Source organism: Oryctolagus cuniculus, chromosome 15 (assembly GCF_964237555.1).
Source record: "Oryctolagus cuniculus chromosome 15, mOryCun1.1, whole genome shotgun sequence".
NCBI lineage: Eukaryota > Metazoa > Chordata > Mammalia > Lagomorpha > Leporidae > Oryctolagus > Oryctolagus cuniculus.
Window position 1 is genome coordinate 75,188,270 of NC_091446.1, and position 16,031 is coordinate 75,204,300.

At 56.0% G+C, this 16,031-nt stretch overlaps 1 protein-coding gene across 7 annotated transcripts; it reads right to left on the reverse strand.

The window, feature by feature from the left end:
- Nucleotides 1–4,456: 4,456 nt before the first annotated feature.
- Nucleotides 4,457–15,943, reverse strand: LOC127488771 (USP6 N-terminal-like protein). 7 transcript variants are annotated; one of them, XM_070058339.1, is made up of 12 exons: nt 15,842–15,943; nt 15,193–15,262; nt 14,934–15,015; nt 13,786–13,821; nt 13,305–13,385; nt 12,784–12,891; nt 9,573–9,693; nt 8,920–9,014; nt 8,475–8,540; nt 7,833–7,932; nt 6,989–7,141; nt 4,458–5,849 (listed from the first exon to the last, which is right to left on the reverse strand). In XM_070058339.1, exons 6-12 carry the CDS (start codon nt 12,841–12,843, stop codon nt 4,720–4,722), a joined length of 1,725 nt encoding a protein of 574 aa, XP_069914440.1. In that variant the 5' UTR covers nt 12,844–12,891; nt 13,305–13,385; nt 13,786–13,821; nt 14,934–15,015; nt 15,193–15,262; nt 15,842–15,943; the 3' UTR covers nt 4,458–4,719. The 7 variants fall into 7 exon arrangements, with proteins under 7 accessions (XP_069914443.1, XP_069914440.1, XP_069914441.1 ...); XM_070058342.1 differs by adding an exon at nt 11,584–11,693 and having other exon boundaries at nt 4,457–5,849; nt 13,305–15,015; XM_070058340.1 differs by lacking the exon at nt 13,786–13,821.
- Nucleotides 15,944–16,031: the final 88 nt, after the last annotated feature.

Consider the following 16,031-nt stretch of genomic DNA (forward strand, 5'->3'; position numbering starts at 1 on the left):
ACGATCTGAAGTGAAGTATCTGCTAACATAACTTCTAAAAGTATATTTCCAAAAAGATGGTAAAATGCTTCTAAGAAAATAAACTTATTGTCAATAGTCCCACATCAAAATAAAGCCTGTACCTAATAAGATTAGTAACTTGCATACATATGTATATATACAATTATATATATGTATATATAACATATATATATGCAGCAAAATGATAACAGTAATAGAATATAAACAAAGATAAAATCATATTTGAAGCTTTTAGCACTTCTCATAGTGATTTAAAAAAATGCAGAACTGGCATTGTAGTGTGAGTTCAGCCTCCAGCTATGATGCCGGCATCCCATATGAGCACTGGTTCAAGTCCGGGCTGCTCCATTTCCATTTCAACCCCTTGCTGATGCATCTGGGAAAGCAGCAGAAGGTGACTCAAGTACTTGGGACCCTGCCATTGTCTTGGAAGACCTGGATGGAGTTCTTGGCTCCTATCTTCAGCCTGGCCCAGCCCTGGAGAGTTGGAGAGTGAAGCAGATGGAAGATCTCTGTCTATCTCTCTCTCTCTCTCTCTCTCTCTCTCTCTCTCTCTTCCTCTATGTAACTCTTACTTATCAAATAAATCAGGCCAGCGCCACAGCTTACTAGGCTAATCCTCCACCTGTGGCACCAGCACCCCAGGTTCTAGTCCCAGTTGGGGTGCCGGTTCTGTTCCGGTTGCTCCTCTTCCAGTCTGGCTCTCTGCTGTGGCCTGGGAAGGCAGTGGAGGATGGCACAAGTGCTTGGGCCCTGCACCCGCATGGGAGACCAGGAGGAAGCACCTGGCTCCTGGCTTCGGATTGGCATAGCACGCCAGCTGTAGTGGCCATTTGGGGGGTGAACCAATGCAAGGAAGACTTTTCTCTGTGTCTCTCTGTCTCACTGTCTAACTTTGCCTGTCAAAAAAATTTAAAAAATAAATACAAATAAATAAATAAATCATATATATGTACATATATATAACACTAATTAGTAGAGCTGTAGAACCCTTCTTGTCCTATTATATATATGTATATATTATTATCACTACACCATAATCTCCAGAATTTATTTTTATAATGAACACATGGAGTTTTTACCAAAATAGACCGCATCATGGGCCTTAATACCACCTCTCAAATTTTAAAAATTTTTTAAAAAGATTTATTTATTTGAAAGTCAGAGTTACACAGAGAGAGGAGAGGCAGAGAGAGAGAGAGAGAGAGAGAGAGAGAGAGAGGTCCTCCATCCTATGGTTCACTCCCTAAATGGCTGTGACAGCTAGAGCTGCACCGATCAGAAGCCAAGAGCCAGTGGTTTCTTCCAGGTCTCCCACACAGGTGCAGGGGCCCAAGAACTTGGACCGTCTTTGTTTTCTATAACCTTTCTTTGTGGCTAAATGATCTTACCTACTTGTGTGTTTTAATTTCTCGCTTATTAGCTTTGGTTATTATAGAGTTTTTCTTTGTGGTTACCATGAAACTAATAAAACATTTTTGGCTTATAAAAAGTTTGTTTGACATGTAAACATATTGGAGTTGATTATAAACATAAGAAAAAAAAAACAAAAAAATAAAACAAATACTAATAGAGAACTCTAAAATTATACTCCTTTCCTTCTTACATTTTGAATTTTTGATGTCTAAATTTGAATATTTCTATATTGCATAGTAATGTTTTAATGGAGTTATTATCCTTAACTATTTTGCTTGTTATTCTTCATACTAAGCATATTGCGGATGTTCCTTGTTTACAATATGGGAACATTCTGAATTTGTATATTTATTGACTTGTACCAGTGAGTTTTCCACATTCTAATATTTTTTCTTACTTATTAGCATCTCTTTCTTTCAGTTTATTTTTTTTTTTATTTGACAGGCAGAGTTAGACAGTGAGAGAGAGAGACAGAGAGAAAGGTCTTCCTTCCGCTGGTTCACCCCCCAAATGGCAGCCACAGCCGGTGCTGTGCCAATCCGAAGCCAGGAGCCAGGTGCTTCCTCCTGGTCTCCCATGCAGGTGCAGGGCCCAAGCATTTGGGCCCTCCTACACTGCCCTCCTGGGCCACAGCAAAGAGCAGGACTGGAAGAGGAGCAGCCAGGACTAGAACCCAGCACCCATATGGGATGCCAGTGCCGCAGGTGGAGGATTAACCAAGTGAGCCACAGCACCAGCCCCTCTTCCTTGCAGTTGAAAAAACTTCCTTTCTTGTAGGACAGACCTAGTGACAATAACCTCTATCACCTCTTGATTATCAAAGAATAACATTAAATATCCTCCATAACAAAATGATAACTTTGTGGGGCTAGCGCTGTGGTGCAGCAGGTTAAAGCCTTAGCCTGAAGTGCTGGAATCCCATATGGGTGCCGATTCTAGTCCCGGCTGCTCCATTTCTGATCCAGCTCTATGCTATTGGTCTGGGAAAACAGTAGAAAATGGCCCAAGTCCTCAGGCCTCTGCACCCACTGGGAGACCCACAAGAAGCTCCTGGCTTCAGATAGCCTCAGCTCCTGCTGTTGCAGCCATTTGGGAAGTGAACCAGCAGATGGAAGACCTCTCTCTCTCTCTCTCTGTCTTTATCTCTCTCTGTAACTCCATCTTTCAAATAAATAAAAATCATTAAAAAAAATGGGTGCTGGTGTTGGGCACCAAAAAATATGTGGTGCCCAGATCGTTAGATCCCCGCAGAGACCCCCAGAGAGTCGATCACACCGAACTGCAAAAGCAAGGTTTATTTGGGAGTACAAGCCGTGACAGGGACCCCATCCAACCAACCGACACAGCAGAGGAAGGAGTGAGGCCCCGGTCTTTGTTAGGGAGAGTTTTTAAAGGAAAAAAGAGCTACATCAGCAGGAAAAAAGAGTTACATACAGCATAGAAGCTTTGGGTACAGGGAGTTACTTTGTTCAGCATTCTCTACTGTGCTGTCCTTGGTCTGCCGAGCTAGCTGTCCCTGGTAAGCTTTGATATCTCTGGAATGTCTGAATGCCTGCTTTTACAAGGACCCGGGTCTGCTATGGGAAACAGAGGCTGCTTTTTTATTGTTTTAAAAATGGAGTCACTTTGGTTCTTCACTAGTTCCAGTCCTGGCTGCTCCACTTCCTATCCAGCTCTCTGCTATGGTCTGGGAAAACAATAGAAGATGGCCCAAGTCCTCAGGCCTCTGCAGCCATGTGGGAGACCTGAAAGAAGCTCCTGGCTTTGGATTGGCACAGCTCTGGCCATTGCAGCTATTTGGGGAATGAACCAGAGGATGGAAGACCTCTCTCTCTCTCTCTCTCTCTCTCTCTGCCTCTCCTCTCTCTGTGTAACTCTTAAATTCCAGATTTTAAATGCCAGATTCATAGGCAGAGGTTGAATTCAACACACCATAATGCCGGTTATGAGTTTTTTCAATTTCTGAGAGAAGTGCTAAAAGCTCCAAGGGGTCCAGCCTTGAGCACTGGGGAATGGAGGCAGGCACAGGACTGGCTCATGGCTGTGGATCTCCAGCCTGGAGAGATGACTCATCAGCACAGTAGCCACTTGTCACCCTCTACCTCATCAGATTCTGGCCTCAGTGTGATTCTGCAAAAAGGACCCTGTGGGGAGCAGCGATTCTGAGCCCTTGGGGTCCTGTCACTGACACAGCCATGGCTCATTCAAGAACACAGTACAGAGTGGTCAACTCAAAATCAGACACAACACCTAGAGAATCCTGGGCCTTCCAGATCCAGGAGAAAGTGGCTATGGCCTAACCTGCCCCATTGGGATGACCCAGGTGGCTTCTGATGAACAGGGCCTAGTTGCCTTTTGGAGGTCATGTGGGTTGAGGAAGATGCTACAAGTGTTGTGACCCTTGGAGAACTGGGATGCTATCTCTGCCCAAGGCAGGGTTCCAGACTCCTTCCCTGTGGAGGCACCAGACCAGGAGTCTCTGAGCCAGGAGTCTCTTGTCCCAACACAAGGGGACACATTCTCCATGCTAATGACCCCTAATGACAGCATGACATGGAGAAGCTGAACCCACTGTGACAGCAGCCCAGGAGGCCTAAGCTACTAGAGGGCATGTGGGCATCTGTCCACCCAGGTGTGCCACCAGGACCACCTGGACATTCTGGGGCTGCCTCCACCTGCTGGCATCCTGGTCTGTGGTCAGAAGTGCCCTGGGGTCCTCTCGCGGGCACAGGCCATGAGATGCTGGATTATGAGATGGGGCAGGGCAGGATGGAAGGCAAAGAAAGAGGGAAGAAGAGCAGGAACCTGGTGCCCACACACTAAGGACAGTGCACACAGGTGATCATGGGCCTGGTCCCTTGGCTGGGCCCACACTCTTGAACTGTCCCAAAGGCCACATGTACCCAGCCATTGCTGCTCCTCCAGTCCTCCCCTGGTGTGCGCTGGGCACAGGTCAATCTCAGGAACTGATGGAGCCCCCTGAGCTGGGTCCCTGCTGCAGCTGCAGGCTGTGGCACCTCCTGAGCCAGGTCTCTGACTGCAGCTGGAGGCTGTGGCACCTTCTGAGCCGGGTCTCTGACTGCTTGCAAAGGACTCAGGGACCCTTTGTGACAGCTCAGCTCCAGGGGTCACAAAATCAGATCGAACACATTCTGAAACAAACGATTTAATATTCAATCAACAAAAGGGCAGAAGGGGTGCCCATAGCAATTGTGACAGAAGACTGGATCCTCGGGCCAAGATGAGGTAGGATGAGGCCACTCAAAGAGGGGGAGAGGAGCTCTAGAGAGGAGCCTCCTCCATCATGGAGGCCGCCATGTATAAAGAAGCTAGGCTTCTGGCCCGTCGGAGCTGGACACCTGCTGGGCTCTTCTTCCCCTCCAGGCACCAACACACATCCAGCTGCTCCATGGAGTGGGCAGCAATGAGGCCTCCAGCCAGGGAGGGCACGCAGGCCTGGTCTCCCAGTGCAGGGCTGGCTCCTGCAGGCTCCAGCCCATGACTGTCCCCAGAGTGCATGGGGCTCCCATGCAGGGAGGGAGTGTTCAGCCCTGCTCCCAGGGCTGGCACAGCCTGCATGGACCCAGGATCCAGGGGCTCTGAGGCAAGTTGGGGAGGGGCCCTGAGACCCTGCTGGCCACCCAGCTCCAGGGGCCAGAAATCAGCACCTTTGACAGGCGGGCTGAGATTTGGGAGGCCCCCCCATCGGGACAGGTCTCCCCTGCTCTGCAAGCTCTGTGGGGCCAGGAGGCCCGGGCCATGCAGAGACTCTGAGGACTTCACAGACAGGGCTGGGGATGAGGGCTCTGGGGAGGCGCCCTCTTCATGGCCTCCCTCCTCGTCCTCTTCCAAAATCATCTCAGGTTGCACGAATCCCTGGTCCCGCAGCAGCTTTGGCCAGGGAGACCAAGGGCACTCAGCAGCCCGGTCTTCTTCCTCCTCTTCATCTTCTTTCTGCTCCTCCAGGCAGCTGGAGTACTCCTCATCGTCAGAGTCGGGGTTGTCATCTTTGAAGGTCACGTTGAGTTTGATCAGGGAAGTCCAGCGCCAGAGGGGGCCTGGCTCAGCCAGCCAGGAGCACTGGGGGCCCGAGAGGTGAGCGGCATTCCCTGAACCTGAGGCCCCCTTGGAGGAGCCCTGGCCGCAGGGCTGGGTGCTGCTCTCACCACGACTGCCCTTCTCCTCCTTGGCATCTTGCTTGGAGTCGGGCTGGATGGTAGATCTGAGAGGACCGGTCTCCTCAGGGACAGAAGCTGAAGCCCCCACTGGCTCCTGGGGAGCTGCAGCAGTGGGGTGGTAGCCTTTGCTCTCCTCAACAATGGTCTTGCACTTGAGGGACACTGGTGGGGGAGCGCGCTCCTGAGAGCCAGGCGGCACCTGCAGGGCCGGGCTGCAATCTTCCATTGGCTTTGCTGGAAGAAGAACAGATGGGTTTGCTTCTCCATGGCCACCATCTGGCCTGCAGGGTGCCTGCCCCAATCTGACCCTAGGGGTCCCCATCACTCGGTGTGACACTCAGGACACCTCCAGCCTGTGGGCCCCAGAGGGAATGGTGCGTGCAGCCTGGGCCATGGGAGTGCCGAGGACACCTCTGGTTCTTCCTGCAAGGCTCTATGGGCTGGACACTCCATGATACCCCCACTCACTCTCTCATCTGTGGGGACCACTGGCACCAACTCAGGACCCTGTCGCCTACCCCACCTGACCTCCTGTGCCCTATAAAGCATTGGCTGAGTTACCCGCATCTGAGTCCCTCCTAAATTGTAGGAAAGGAACTGAGCCTAAGATGATGGGGGTGAGCGCTGGGGCTGTGGGAGAGACATGGAGACTCGTTCAGGCCCTCGGGGACAGGGAATGTGGTTTCTAAAGAGGTGGGAGGGGTGCCCTGTGTCCTCTGCCCCTGGGCCACTCTCCCTTTCCTGGTGAGACTGGGCTGTCACCGCTTCTGTCCCACGAGCTCCCAGGGGAGGCAGCACCTGAAAGCACAGTGGGGCCACCCCAGTGCCTGAACAGCCTGCCCCTAGGCCCCCACTGCCAGCCTCTAGAGCTGGGACAGACCCATCTCTGCTCTTCATGGGGACCCAGGATCTCAGGCCCTTGATGGTAGCAGCAGCAGGGGACGAGCACGGGGAACCCTCCCCACCAGAGCCCACAGGCCAGCGCTGCTCGTGTTGGCCCGAGGCTAGGACTGCAGAACCCACACTCAGCTGCACTTGGGTTCTGCCACAGGGGCCTGCAGTGCCTGCCTCTGCACCCACCCTGCTCACAGGAGTGTACTAGGCCCCCACAACTGGGCTCAGGGCAGCTGGGCCTTCCAGGGGTCCTCAGATGGCTGAAGGGGATCCAGTACCAGCTGGACCACCCCGCAGGAGGATTCAGGGAAGCTGCCCGAGGCCCCGCCAGGCCATGAAGTCAGAGCTTTTGAAAGCAGAGCTGCTGAGCCTGGGGAGGACAAGGAGGATGAGGAAGAGGTGAGGCCCTGGGTGGGGCTGCCACTCCCACTACTGACTCCTCCAAGGGAGAATGGGACGGGCCTGTGTGCTGAACTCACCTTCGGGAGGCAGGAGGCACTGGAGCTTCCCCAGCTCACGCATGGAAGCCCGCAACTGCCTGATGACCACATCCTCGCTCAATGCCCAGGCCTGCCTCAGGGTCACCTGCAGGAACCCATGGATGTGGTCCCTGGACATCTTCAGCAGGTGCTCTAGAAGTGGGGGTGGGCATCAGGCTAGGAGGAGCCCTAGGGATGGTGCAGCCACCATGGCTGCTCCAACCCTTGTTCCTGCTCCAACTCCTGACCCTGGCCCTGTCCCCCACTTCCTGGCCCTGAGGCTCAGCCTCAGCTTGGACCACACTCAGCAGGACAGGGCCTGCCTGGTCTGCACAGCAGGCTCCCTCCTGTGTCTGCTGGAGCTGGGGGAGCTCAGCCTTGCTCAGAGTCACAGGACACCAGGTCAAGAGAGCCAGGCACTGGGGAAGGAGCACATGCAGGAACTCCTGGATGTGGTCTTGGGGCATCTTCAACACGGGCTCTAGACATGGGGGTGGGTGTCAGGCTGGGAGGCACCATAGGGATGGTGCAGCCACCATGGCTGCTCCAGCCCCTGTCCCTGCACCAGACATGGGCTGCAGACCCCCTTGGATGCCCATGCATATCAAGCACTAGAGGGGACTGACCAGGGGCCACTTTTCCTGGGGAATGACCTTGGACACTTCTCCCTGTGGACTCTGAGTTTTTGGTGTTGGGGATGAAATGGGATTCTCAATGCCCCCCAAGCCAGACAAGGACTCAGAAAACTCATTCCTCCCCTAGGTTCTGCTTACCAGAGCCAGGCATGGGACCCCCAACTCCTCCATCCCCAGCACCATGGCCACAGTGGGCCCTGAGGACTTACTTTGATGGATCTTGAGGACCGTATAGGCCATCATGGTGAGTACGTGTTCACCCTCAAGGATGTAGATATCCCACATCCTAAGTGCCAGGGGGAACGGCACCTGGGGGGGAGAGCAAGCATTGGGGGACCATGCCAATCAGGGCCTCAGCAGGGCCCACAGGGGGTGGGTATGTGGTGTCATAGGGCATCCTAGCTGTGGCCTAGACACCCAGAGAGAGAGCGCCAAGGACTATCTAGGACCCTGGGGCCACCCAGACTGCTCTGCACACTTTGTAAGCCACACTGGAGATGCCAGACTCCCAGGGAGCTGGGGGATGGATCAGCCCTTGGGCTGTGCTGACACTAGCCTGTGCCAACGTGGGTCTATGTATCTCCTGCCTCTCACTGTAGGGCTCTGGGCCTTGCCAGGCTCTCAGGATGGGTCCTGGTGGGGCCTGTCCCCTCCTTGCTGGCCCTGAGGCTCAGCCTCAGCTTGGACCACCCTCAGCAGGACAGGGCCTGTCTGGTCTGCACAGCAGGCTCCCTCCTGTGTCTGCTGGGGCTGGGGGAGCTCAGCCCTGCTCAGAGTCACAGGCCTCCAGGATAAGAGAGTCAGGCACTGGCTCAGGAGCTTCCCTGGGAAGGGGTCCCTGGGGCACTTACCCCACCCAGGAAGCACTGGATGTACCAGTGGGTGGTGTAGTCCTCAAGGTACACACCGTCCTTCTCCTAAGAAGAGGCAGAGGGGGCTCAGGGCCCAGGGACCAGGCCAGACTCCCTCTAATCTGAGCCCTGTGGCAGAGCCCCTGGGTGCAGGAAGCCCAGCAGCAGGTGCATCCCCCCTCCCAGCCATGCAGGTTCCTGAAGGGACACAGGTCCCTCATTCCACTCTGCTCTGGGGACAGTGTCTCCCTTCAATCTACACAAACTCTGGGGGACCAAGTGGTGGAAAACAAACCAGCACCCAAGCTTCCGCGGACCCCAGAGTCAAGGAAAGTCTTGGTGAGTACATAGCCTCCCCTGGCCCAGGAAGCAGTCAGGACCCCTTTCTGTCCTCCCCTCCCTGAGCACAGAGCCCCCGAGAGGAGAAAGGAGATGCTTTACTTACCAGGTGTTTCTCCAGGGAGGGGAGCACGCGATGCATGATATCTCCCAGGTGGTGCTGGAATCGCTCCAGTTTTGGGCAGTCTGGTGTGTAGAAATCTGTGTAATAGCAACCCCCCAGCCCTCACTTCAGAGTGTCTTCCCAGGAAGGCTGGAAAGCCAAAGGCTTGGGGCGGGGTCTTTCTGAACACGGAGGGTCAGGGGAGGCTCTAACAGGCAGGGAAGGTTCAGGGGAAGGGAGGTACAGCTGACAGCCCAGGGCAGGCTGCTTAAGGTGACCTCTGGGCTGACTGCAGTCACACTGGGTGCCTCAGGGCCATCTGGACACTCAGGGTGAGGAGGGGTCACCCTAGAATGGATGCTCCTTCTGCAAGGGTGTGGCTCAGTGGGTGGGAATCTGGATAGACATGTGAAGCAGTAACACCAGTAGAGACCTAAGGGTCATTTGTCAAAGACAAGGCACAGGACCTTTGGGTGATGGGAAGTGAGGCATATGGCTTGGTACTGGGCCCTCTGCTGGCCCTGGCTTCTAAGGAACCATCCTGAGGGAGACCGCCCCATGCACGCAGCAGCCAGTGAGGGACAATGTCCCAGTCACTTGTCTGCATGCCCATCCGTGTACTTGCATGGACCACGCCTACCACACCCATCACCCACCATGCATCGCGTGCTGGCTGTCCTCCATGAGCTGGACCAGGGCCCAAAAAGCATCCTCTTCACTCAGCCACATCAGCAGCAGGGCTGCCACGTGGCTTAGGCCCTGGCTGTAGCCCAAGTCCTATGGGAGCACAAAGCACATTGGAGGGACCTCCCCGGCTGAGATGATCTCACGTGGCATGGGTGACCTCTCCTGGGAGGGCTAAGGGTTACCACCAGGCCCCACTGCTGCCCCTTGGGTGTCAGGATCTCACAGACTGGAGCACATGCTGGCTCTCAACATTCCTGGAGAATCCTGCAGGATCTGAGCACAGGCTGTGCCAGGTTAAGAAGAGGTATGAGCCCCACCCCAGATGTCAGAAAGGGGAAGACTGTTGTGGGAGTGCAGACTGCACACCCGTGATGGCCTCTGGAGCTCTCTGCTGCACAGGTGCCCTGCCGGGCCCCACTGCAGACGTGAGGAAGAAGCACCATAGTAAGGCCTGCCTGGGCCAGAACAGAGCCCAGCCCAGGAGAAGGCTTCCGTTCTGCCCCCAGAATTGAGGTTGGGGCCAAGGAGGCCATGAGCCTGAACTCTACCCCTCTGCCTCTGCCTTGTGGATTAGAGAGGCCCCCTCAACACTGGCTGAGATCTCTGTGACCAGAGTACCCTGCATGGACAGCTCTGGATATGAACATGGAACGTTATTCCAGAGTACTCATGGGGTTGTACATCGAATATGCCAGGAGCACCTCGAATAAGGAGCGTTGTCTGGAAGAGAGAGGACAGAGGCTCTCAGTGTGGTTCTGCCTAATAGAGCCTGACAGCCACACGCAGGGCCCATGACACTCTGCTCATGAGCAGTGATGTCATCAGGGCACCTGCGTGTGCTCCATCATGTGGGTGAGTGCTGCCTGCAGGGACACACACACCTCCCAGGGTGCAGTCATGTGCAGTTTCGTTTCCCCAGGTGGGTGTTCATTGCACAGGTGAGTGTCCCACTGTGCGAGGTGCAGTCCCGTGGGTCTAAGCCGTGGAGAGTCAGCCTCCCATGCACATTCAGCCTGGTAGGGAGCAGCTCCTGTCACCTATGTGTTCCCCACGGGCCCTCAGTGGCCAAACTCCCCACCTCCCCCAGCCCGTGGTCACCACTGCCCTGTTGTGTGTCCCAGGGTTTGGCCTCTTGCAGATGTCCTGTGAGTGGATCATAGCATCTGTAGCCTTTGGGGGATGCATCCTCTCTTAGCAGGATGCACCTGAGATGCATCCAGGTCAGCCCAGAGCCGAGCCTCGTCCTGCCTCTCACTGAATCCTGTTCTAGGATTCAGCTGTGACATGGTTGCTTATCCATTTCCCCACCGGGCATCATGCAGGCTACTCCTGTGTCCAGTGACTGTGAACACAACCGTGAATCTTGCATGAGGGTTTTCTGTGCACTCTGCTGTTCTAGTGGTTGTGTACATGTGCCTGTGTGTTGGGGGTTCGTGTGGAAGGTTTGTGTCTCTCATTGTGAGAAACGGCCCTGGGTGCTGCCGAGGGCCTGGGCCACTGTGCTCTGTTCCTGCAATGAACCAGAGTGGTGTGCACCTCACATTGTCCTGAGCACCCGGCGTCCTCAGTGATTTTAGTTCCCCCGATCTCACAGCTGTGTGCTGGTGCCCCGTTGTGGTTTAGGTGCTAAGCGTGTTCATGCATTGAGAATTGTGTGTGCTGTCATGAAGGGGCCTTCCTGAGCCATGGCCCATGTCAGGGCAGAAAACCCTCATTTGCTTTCTTGTTATTGAGAATTATGAACTTCATTTTCTGTATTTTGCAAATACTGTCTCCCCTTGTGTTTCTTTTCATTTCATTCCCACCAAAGTGTCTTTGGGAAAGCAAACTGTTTAGTATAAATAGAAGGCCATGGATCCATTTTTTTCTGTCCTAGAGCAATTATGCTTTAGGTTTGAGCCCTAGTCTCTCCTAGGACCCCATGTGTCCCAGGACCCTTGCACCTCCCTCCCCAGGGCCCCTCTAGCACCGAGGCCTCACTTGGCTCCATATCTCTCTCAGAACATCACGTGACTTCTGAACATGCATGCCACCTCTTCATCGATCTGTTGGACCTGATCTGAGCATAACCTGGCCGGTTCCTTCATCTCCTGCAGGACAGGGCCGAGGGGGAGGGGCCGGCCTCAGGACCAGCCAACCCCCACTGCCACACAAGCACCCCAAAGCCACATCAGCTCTTCTGGTTGGCAGGCAGAGTTCCCCCTGGGGGAAGCTGGTTCCCCTGATCCAGGGAGGGTCATGGGTTCCCCATTCGCCTTAGTGCCCACGCCACCCCCAGTTCCCAGCAGAGGGGGCCACTGAGGACCTGCTACAGTCAGCCTGAGGCCAGGGGCTCTGCCAATGTCCTTCTGCACTACTTCTGCCTCCCGCAGCAGGAGAGACCGAATCAGGCCTCCGAGCCTCCTCACTGGCCTCTCAGGCCCCACAGGACAGGAGTCAGCCTCACCCTGACCAGCCTTCAGGATGCCCCCTGCAGGAGAGCCCCATCACCACCAAGAAATTGGATGCCCTTCTTGGACTTGGGGCTGCCCCCAGGGGCAGCCCCCACTTGAAGACTTGGGGGAGGGCAGGGCTGGCGGCTCAGTTGCTCCTTGCTCCCTGACGTCAGCCAGGGAGGTGACAGTCAGCCCTGGGCCAGCCCTCTGATAGATCAGCCCTCATTCCCAGAAGCAGTTGAGAGCTGACTCTGACCGATGGAACCAGCAGGCCTGGTGGGGGCTGGGTGAGCTGAGGCTAGGCCAGGCATGAGAAGGCCCAGGTGAGGGCAGGGCCCGGCGAGCATAAGAAACACACATGCAGGGTCAGGTGTGGGGAGGGCTGTTTGGGACAGGGCCAGCTGAGGGCCCTAGCACACAGGACTTCCACCTCATTCCAGGCTGTCTCTATCCATCCAGGACCCAGCAAAATGGCACTGGGCAGTCCAGGGCCTAGAGGCAAGGCCGGACCACAGGGATGAGGGCTGTGGCCCTGATCAAATCCTTTTGTCCAGGCCCATTTGCATGTGGGGAGACATGGAGGAGGACTCTGGGGATACGTGGGTGAGGCAGAGGGGAGGGCCGGGTGGGGGCCCCAAGCAAATGACCACTCCTCCTTGCCATTACTTGTCCACCACGCGGGAGCCTTGGGCTCCTCATCATTCCCGAATGGGTCGGCTGCCTCGGGTTGCACGCAGAGCCATACCTCAAATTTGCCATGGTTCTGGGCCTTCCTGGTATCCACAGAGAGCAGCATGGCCCACATCTTGCCGCTCACCTGGGCGGGGATGCCTTTCTCAATTCTCCAGTGGAACTACAGAAGAGAGGAGGCTCTCGTGAGACCCACCCAGGGCCCTCTGTAGGGGGGAGCGCAGGGTGAGACAACAGGAAGGGGAGCCCTGGGCTCTGTGCTGTGTCCCCAGATCTGCCTGGACCTGGGCCTCCTGACCCAACAGTGAGAGGAGGGCCGAGGGCTCAATGCAGGCTCTGTCATGCGCTCACTGCCCCCACAGGGCACCGGGAACTGTGCCTGCCCTGCATCTGGGAGTGGCCCCAGGGGAGACTTTGGATCTTCTACTGCGACAGTGCCTTGGTGCATGGGCGTGGGGCTGAGATGACCCGTATCCTTTCAGGGCTGGACAGTTGTGTCTGAGAGGCACAGCAATGGGCACTGTCCATCCCAACTCTGCCCCCAGTGGTCCCCAGGGGCCCTCAGGTCCACAGCACCTTCTTGCTGCTGCGGTACTTGGTGAAATTTCACAGAACCTTGTTCCATTTTTGCAGTCGGCGGCCCTCCTGATGTTTACGCTGGGAATGGAGACAGGATGGCGTGAGCCCAGCAGTGTCCTCTGAGAGAGGCCATGGGTGCAGCTCAGGAGGCTGTGGACAATTCAGCTGGGAGGAGCCAGCAAAGGGGCAGACCACGGCACCCAGACCTTCCAACTAGGGGAGCCTAGGGGCTTGAGCTCTGTCCACAGGACAAGCATCCTCAAGCCAGTCCCATCTCATCCAGGCAAGTGGGTCACAGTGGCCCACAGGCAGGGACCCCAGAGCTGCAGGCCTGCACTGGGGCATGTGGGCCTCAACAGATCTCCTGGGGACTGCTGTCCCTGGAGGACCATATAGCACTCCTCTAACCACTGCCCATACACACAGGCCTGCTAGTTCTGCCTCCTAGATGAAGAGTCCATGGCCAATGTCAGCTTACCCATTGCACTGCCAGCCATCCATGCCTGGGCGGCTTCTGCTTACAGAGAGACAACACCATGAGAAAGGGCACTGAACCACGCATGGTCCACTTCCCCAGCAAGGCTGGGACAGGACCCATGTCCTCCTCACCCTGCTGAGGTGCAGCCCAGGGCACAGAGAAGGGCAGGGAGGTGACAGCCATGCGGTAGGCAGACACCCAGCAGGGGCTGTGACTGTGAGCACAGGGAGCCCAGTGCCAGGCAGAAGCCCTTGCTGCCAGTGCTGTGAGTGTGCAGCTGGGGCTCGAGGCACCTGGGACCACCACACCCCCAGAGTCCCTGCATCCACCCTCCCCCCCGTTACTGGCCGTCTGAGGTGCCTGCTAACCCATCACCCTCCTCTGACAGCCCGGATCGTGGCCATCTCTCCACCACTTGGCTCCTGCTTTTTCTCCAGGTTCTGACACAACATGGAGCCAGAACCCCCTATCCCATGCTAAGGTGGGCTGCTGAGTCACGCCAGAGACGCCCCGAGACGGCTCCATCCCTCTAGGTCACCGGAGCCCACCCTCCAGCCATGGGGCAGCTCTCTCTGACATCTGTGGGAACAGCCTCCAAGTCTGACTCGTGCCCCCAGGCCCCACTCCTCACAGCACAGACCCGGGGGCAGGGCCCTCTGCTGCAAACCCCTCTGCCCCAGTCTGTACTGGGGAAGCCTGCAGGCAGGTTCGGAGCCCTGAGGTCACACCCCTGGCTGTCCCTCAGGCCAGGCCTTAAAAAGCCTTTAGCTTGGCCCCTGAGACCCAGGTACCTCCTGGACAACTGCCCACCTTCTAGGGTGCTTTCCTGAACCTGTGGCCACAGCTCTGGAATGCTGGTGACCCGGTTGTGTCCCCTGGGAGCACAGCAGGACCCTCAGGCCACCCCTCAACTTAACATGAACAGAGGCCTCAGAGTAAGAGTGCCCCCTGCTTGCCCCACGTCCCACTCTGTCCCTGCCTGCAGCTCTGAGTCACAGGGTCACTCGGCTCTGGCCAAGCGCTGACCAGTGCCTGCCTATGACCACAGCTTGGATCAAGGAGGGGGCCTGGGGACAGATGTGCTACCTAATGGTGGGGTTTCTGACCCTGGTCCCTCTCCTGGGTGGATCAGGGTGCAGAAAACTCACCGCAGGAATCCAAATCTGGGATGAGGGCTCCACTCTCGTCATCCTCTTCTTCCAGCTGAAACTGGGCCCCTTTACGGGGTTCCTGCAGGGGAGAGGGGGCCCAGGTGAGAAGCTTGGGTCTCAGTCACTGGGGACTGGGGGAGCACTGGGGGAGCTGAGCCACCTTCCCCACTGTGTCCCCAGGGAGGCCGGGTCTGGCTCTCATAGCACAGTACTTGAGGCAGGGCCCCACCTCCTCTCCCAGCACCCTGGCCAGTACCTTCTCATATTTCATGATGATTGCTGCTCACTCCTGGGCGCTGCCAGACCTCAGGGCGTCCAAATCCAATCTGTAAGACACACACACTTGTGAGCCAGCACGGGGAGCCCATGGGAACTGCTGCCCTGAGGTCTGACCCCATCGTAGGGGGGGACAGCCACACAGACAGGCGGACAGGCACCTGGTGGTCGGGTCCCAGGAGGATGACTTGTCCAGAGCACAGGGACTAGGGACAGATGGGGAAGGACACCCCCCTGATTCACCTCCCCTCCGTCAGGTATGATGCGCCTCTCCCTGCCTGGCATCCATGTGTCCTCCAGGGAGCCCAAGTCTAAGGGTCTCCCTGACCTGCTCTTGGCTCCCACATCTCTGGAACTCTTAGATCCACCCTCATTGCCCCACCTGGTACCAGCTGACCCGATACCTAGTCTTGAACCCGTGCTCAGACACAGACTCACAACGAGGCACATTTGGCACTGGTGACCAGCACCGCAAGAGAAATGAGACAAATGTATACATGCTCTGCACACAGGGGCCCACTGAGAGCTCAGCCACATCGTTCACAGAACCCGGCGTGGGAGACCAGTGCCACCCACCTGGTGTGACCTTCCCCACATCACAGCTCATGTGTAGAGCAAGTCCCACTCACCTCTGTCGAGAATCCACTGGATTCTAGCAAATGTGCCTCCTGCCTACGCTACCAACACCTGGTCAGTTGGGCAGTAGAAGCACTACTGGCCACTGGTTGCCGACAACCCAGAGTGCACAGTTCTCAGTGACTGTGATGTCACAGAATCCTGCCAGCCAATCCCAAGTGGCTCTGCTGTGGCAGGGGTCAG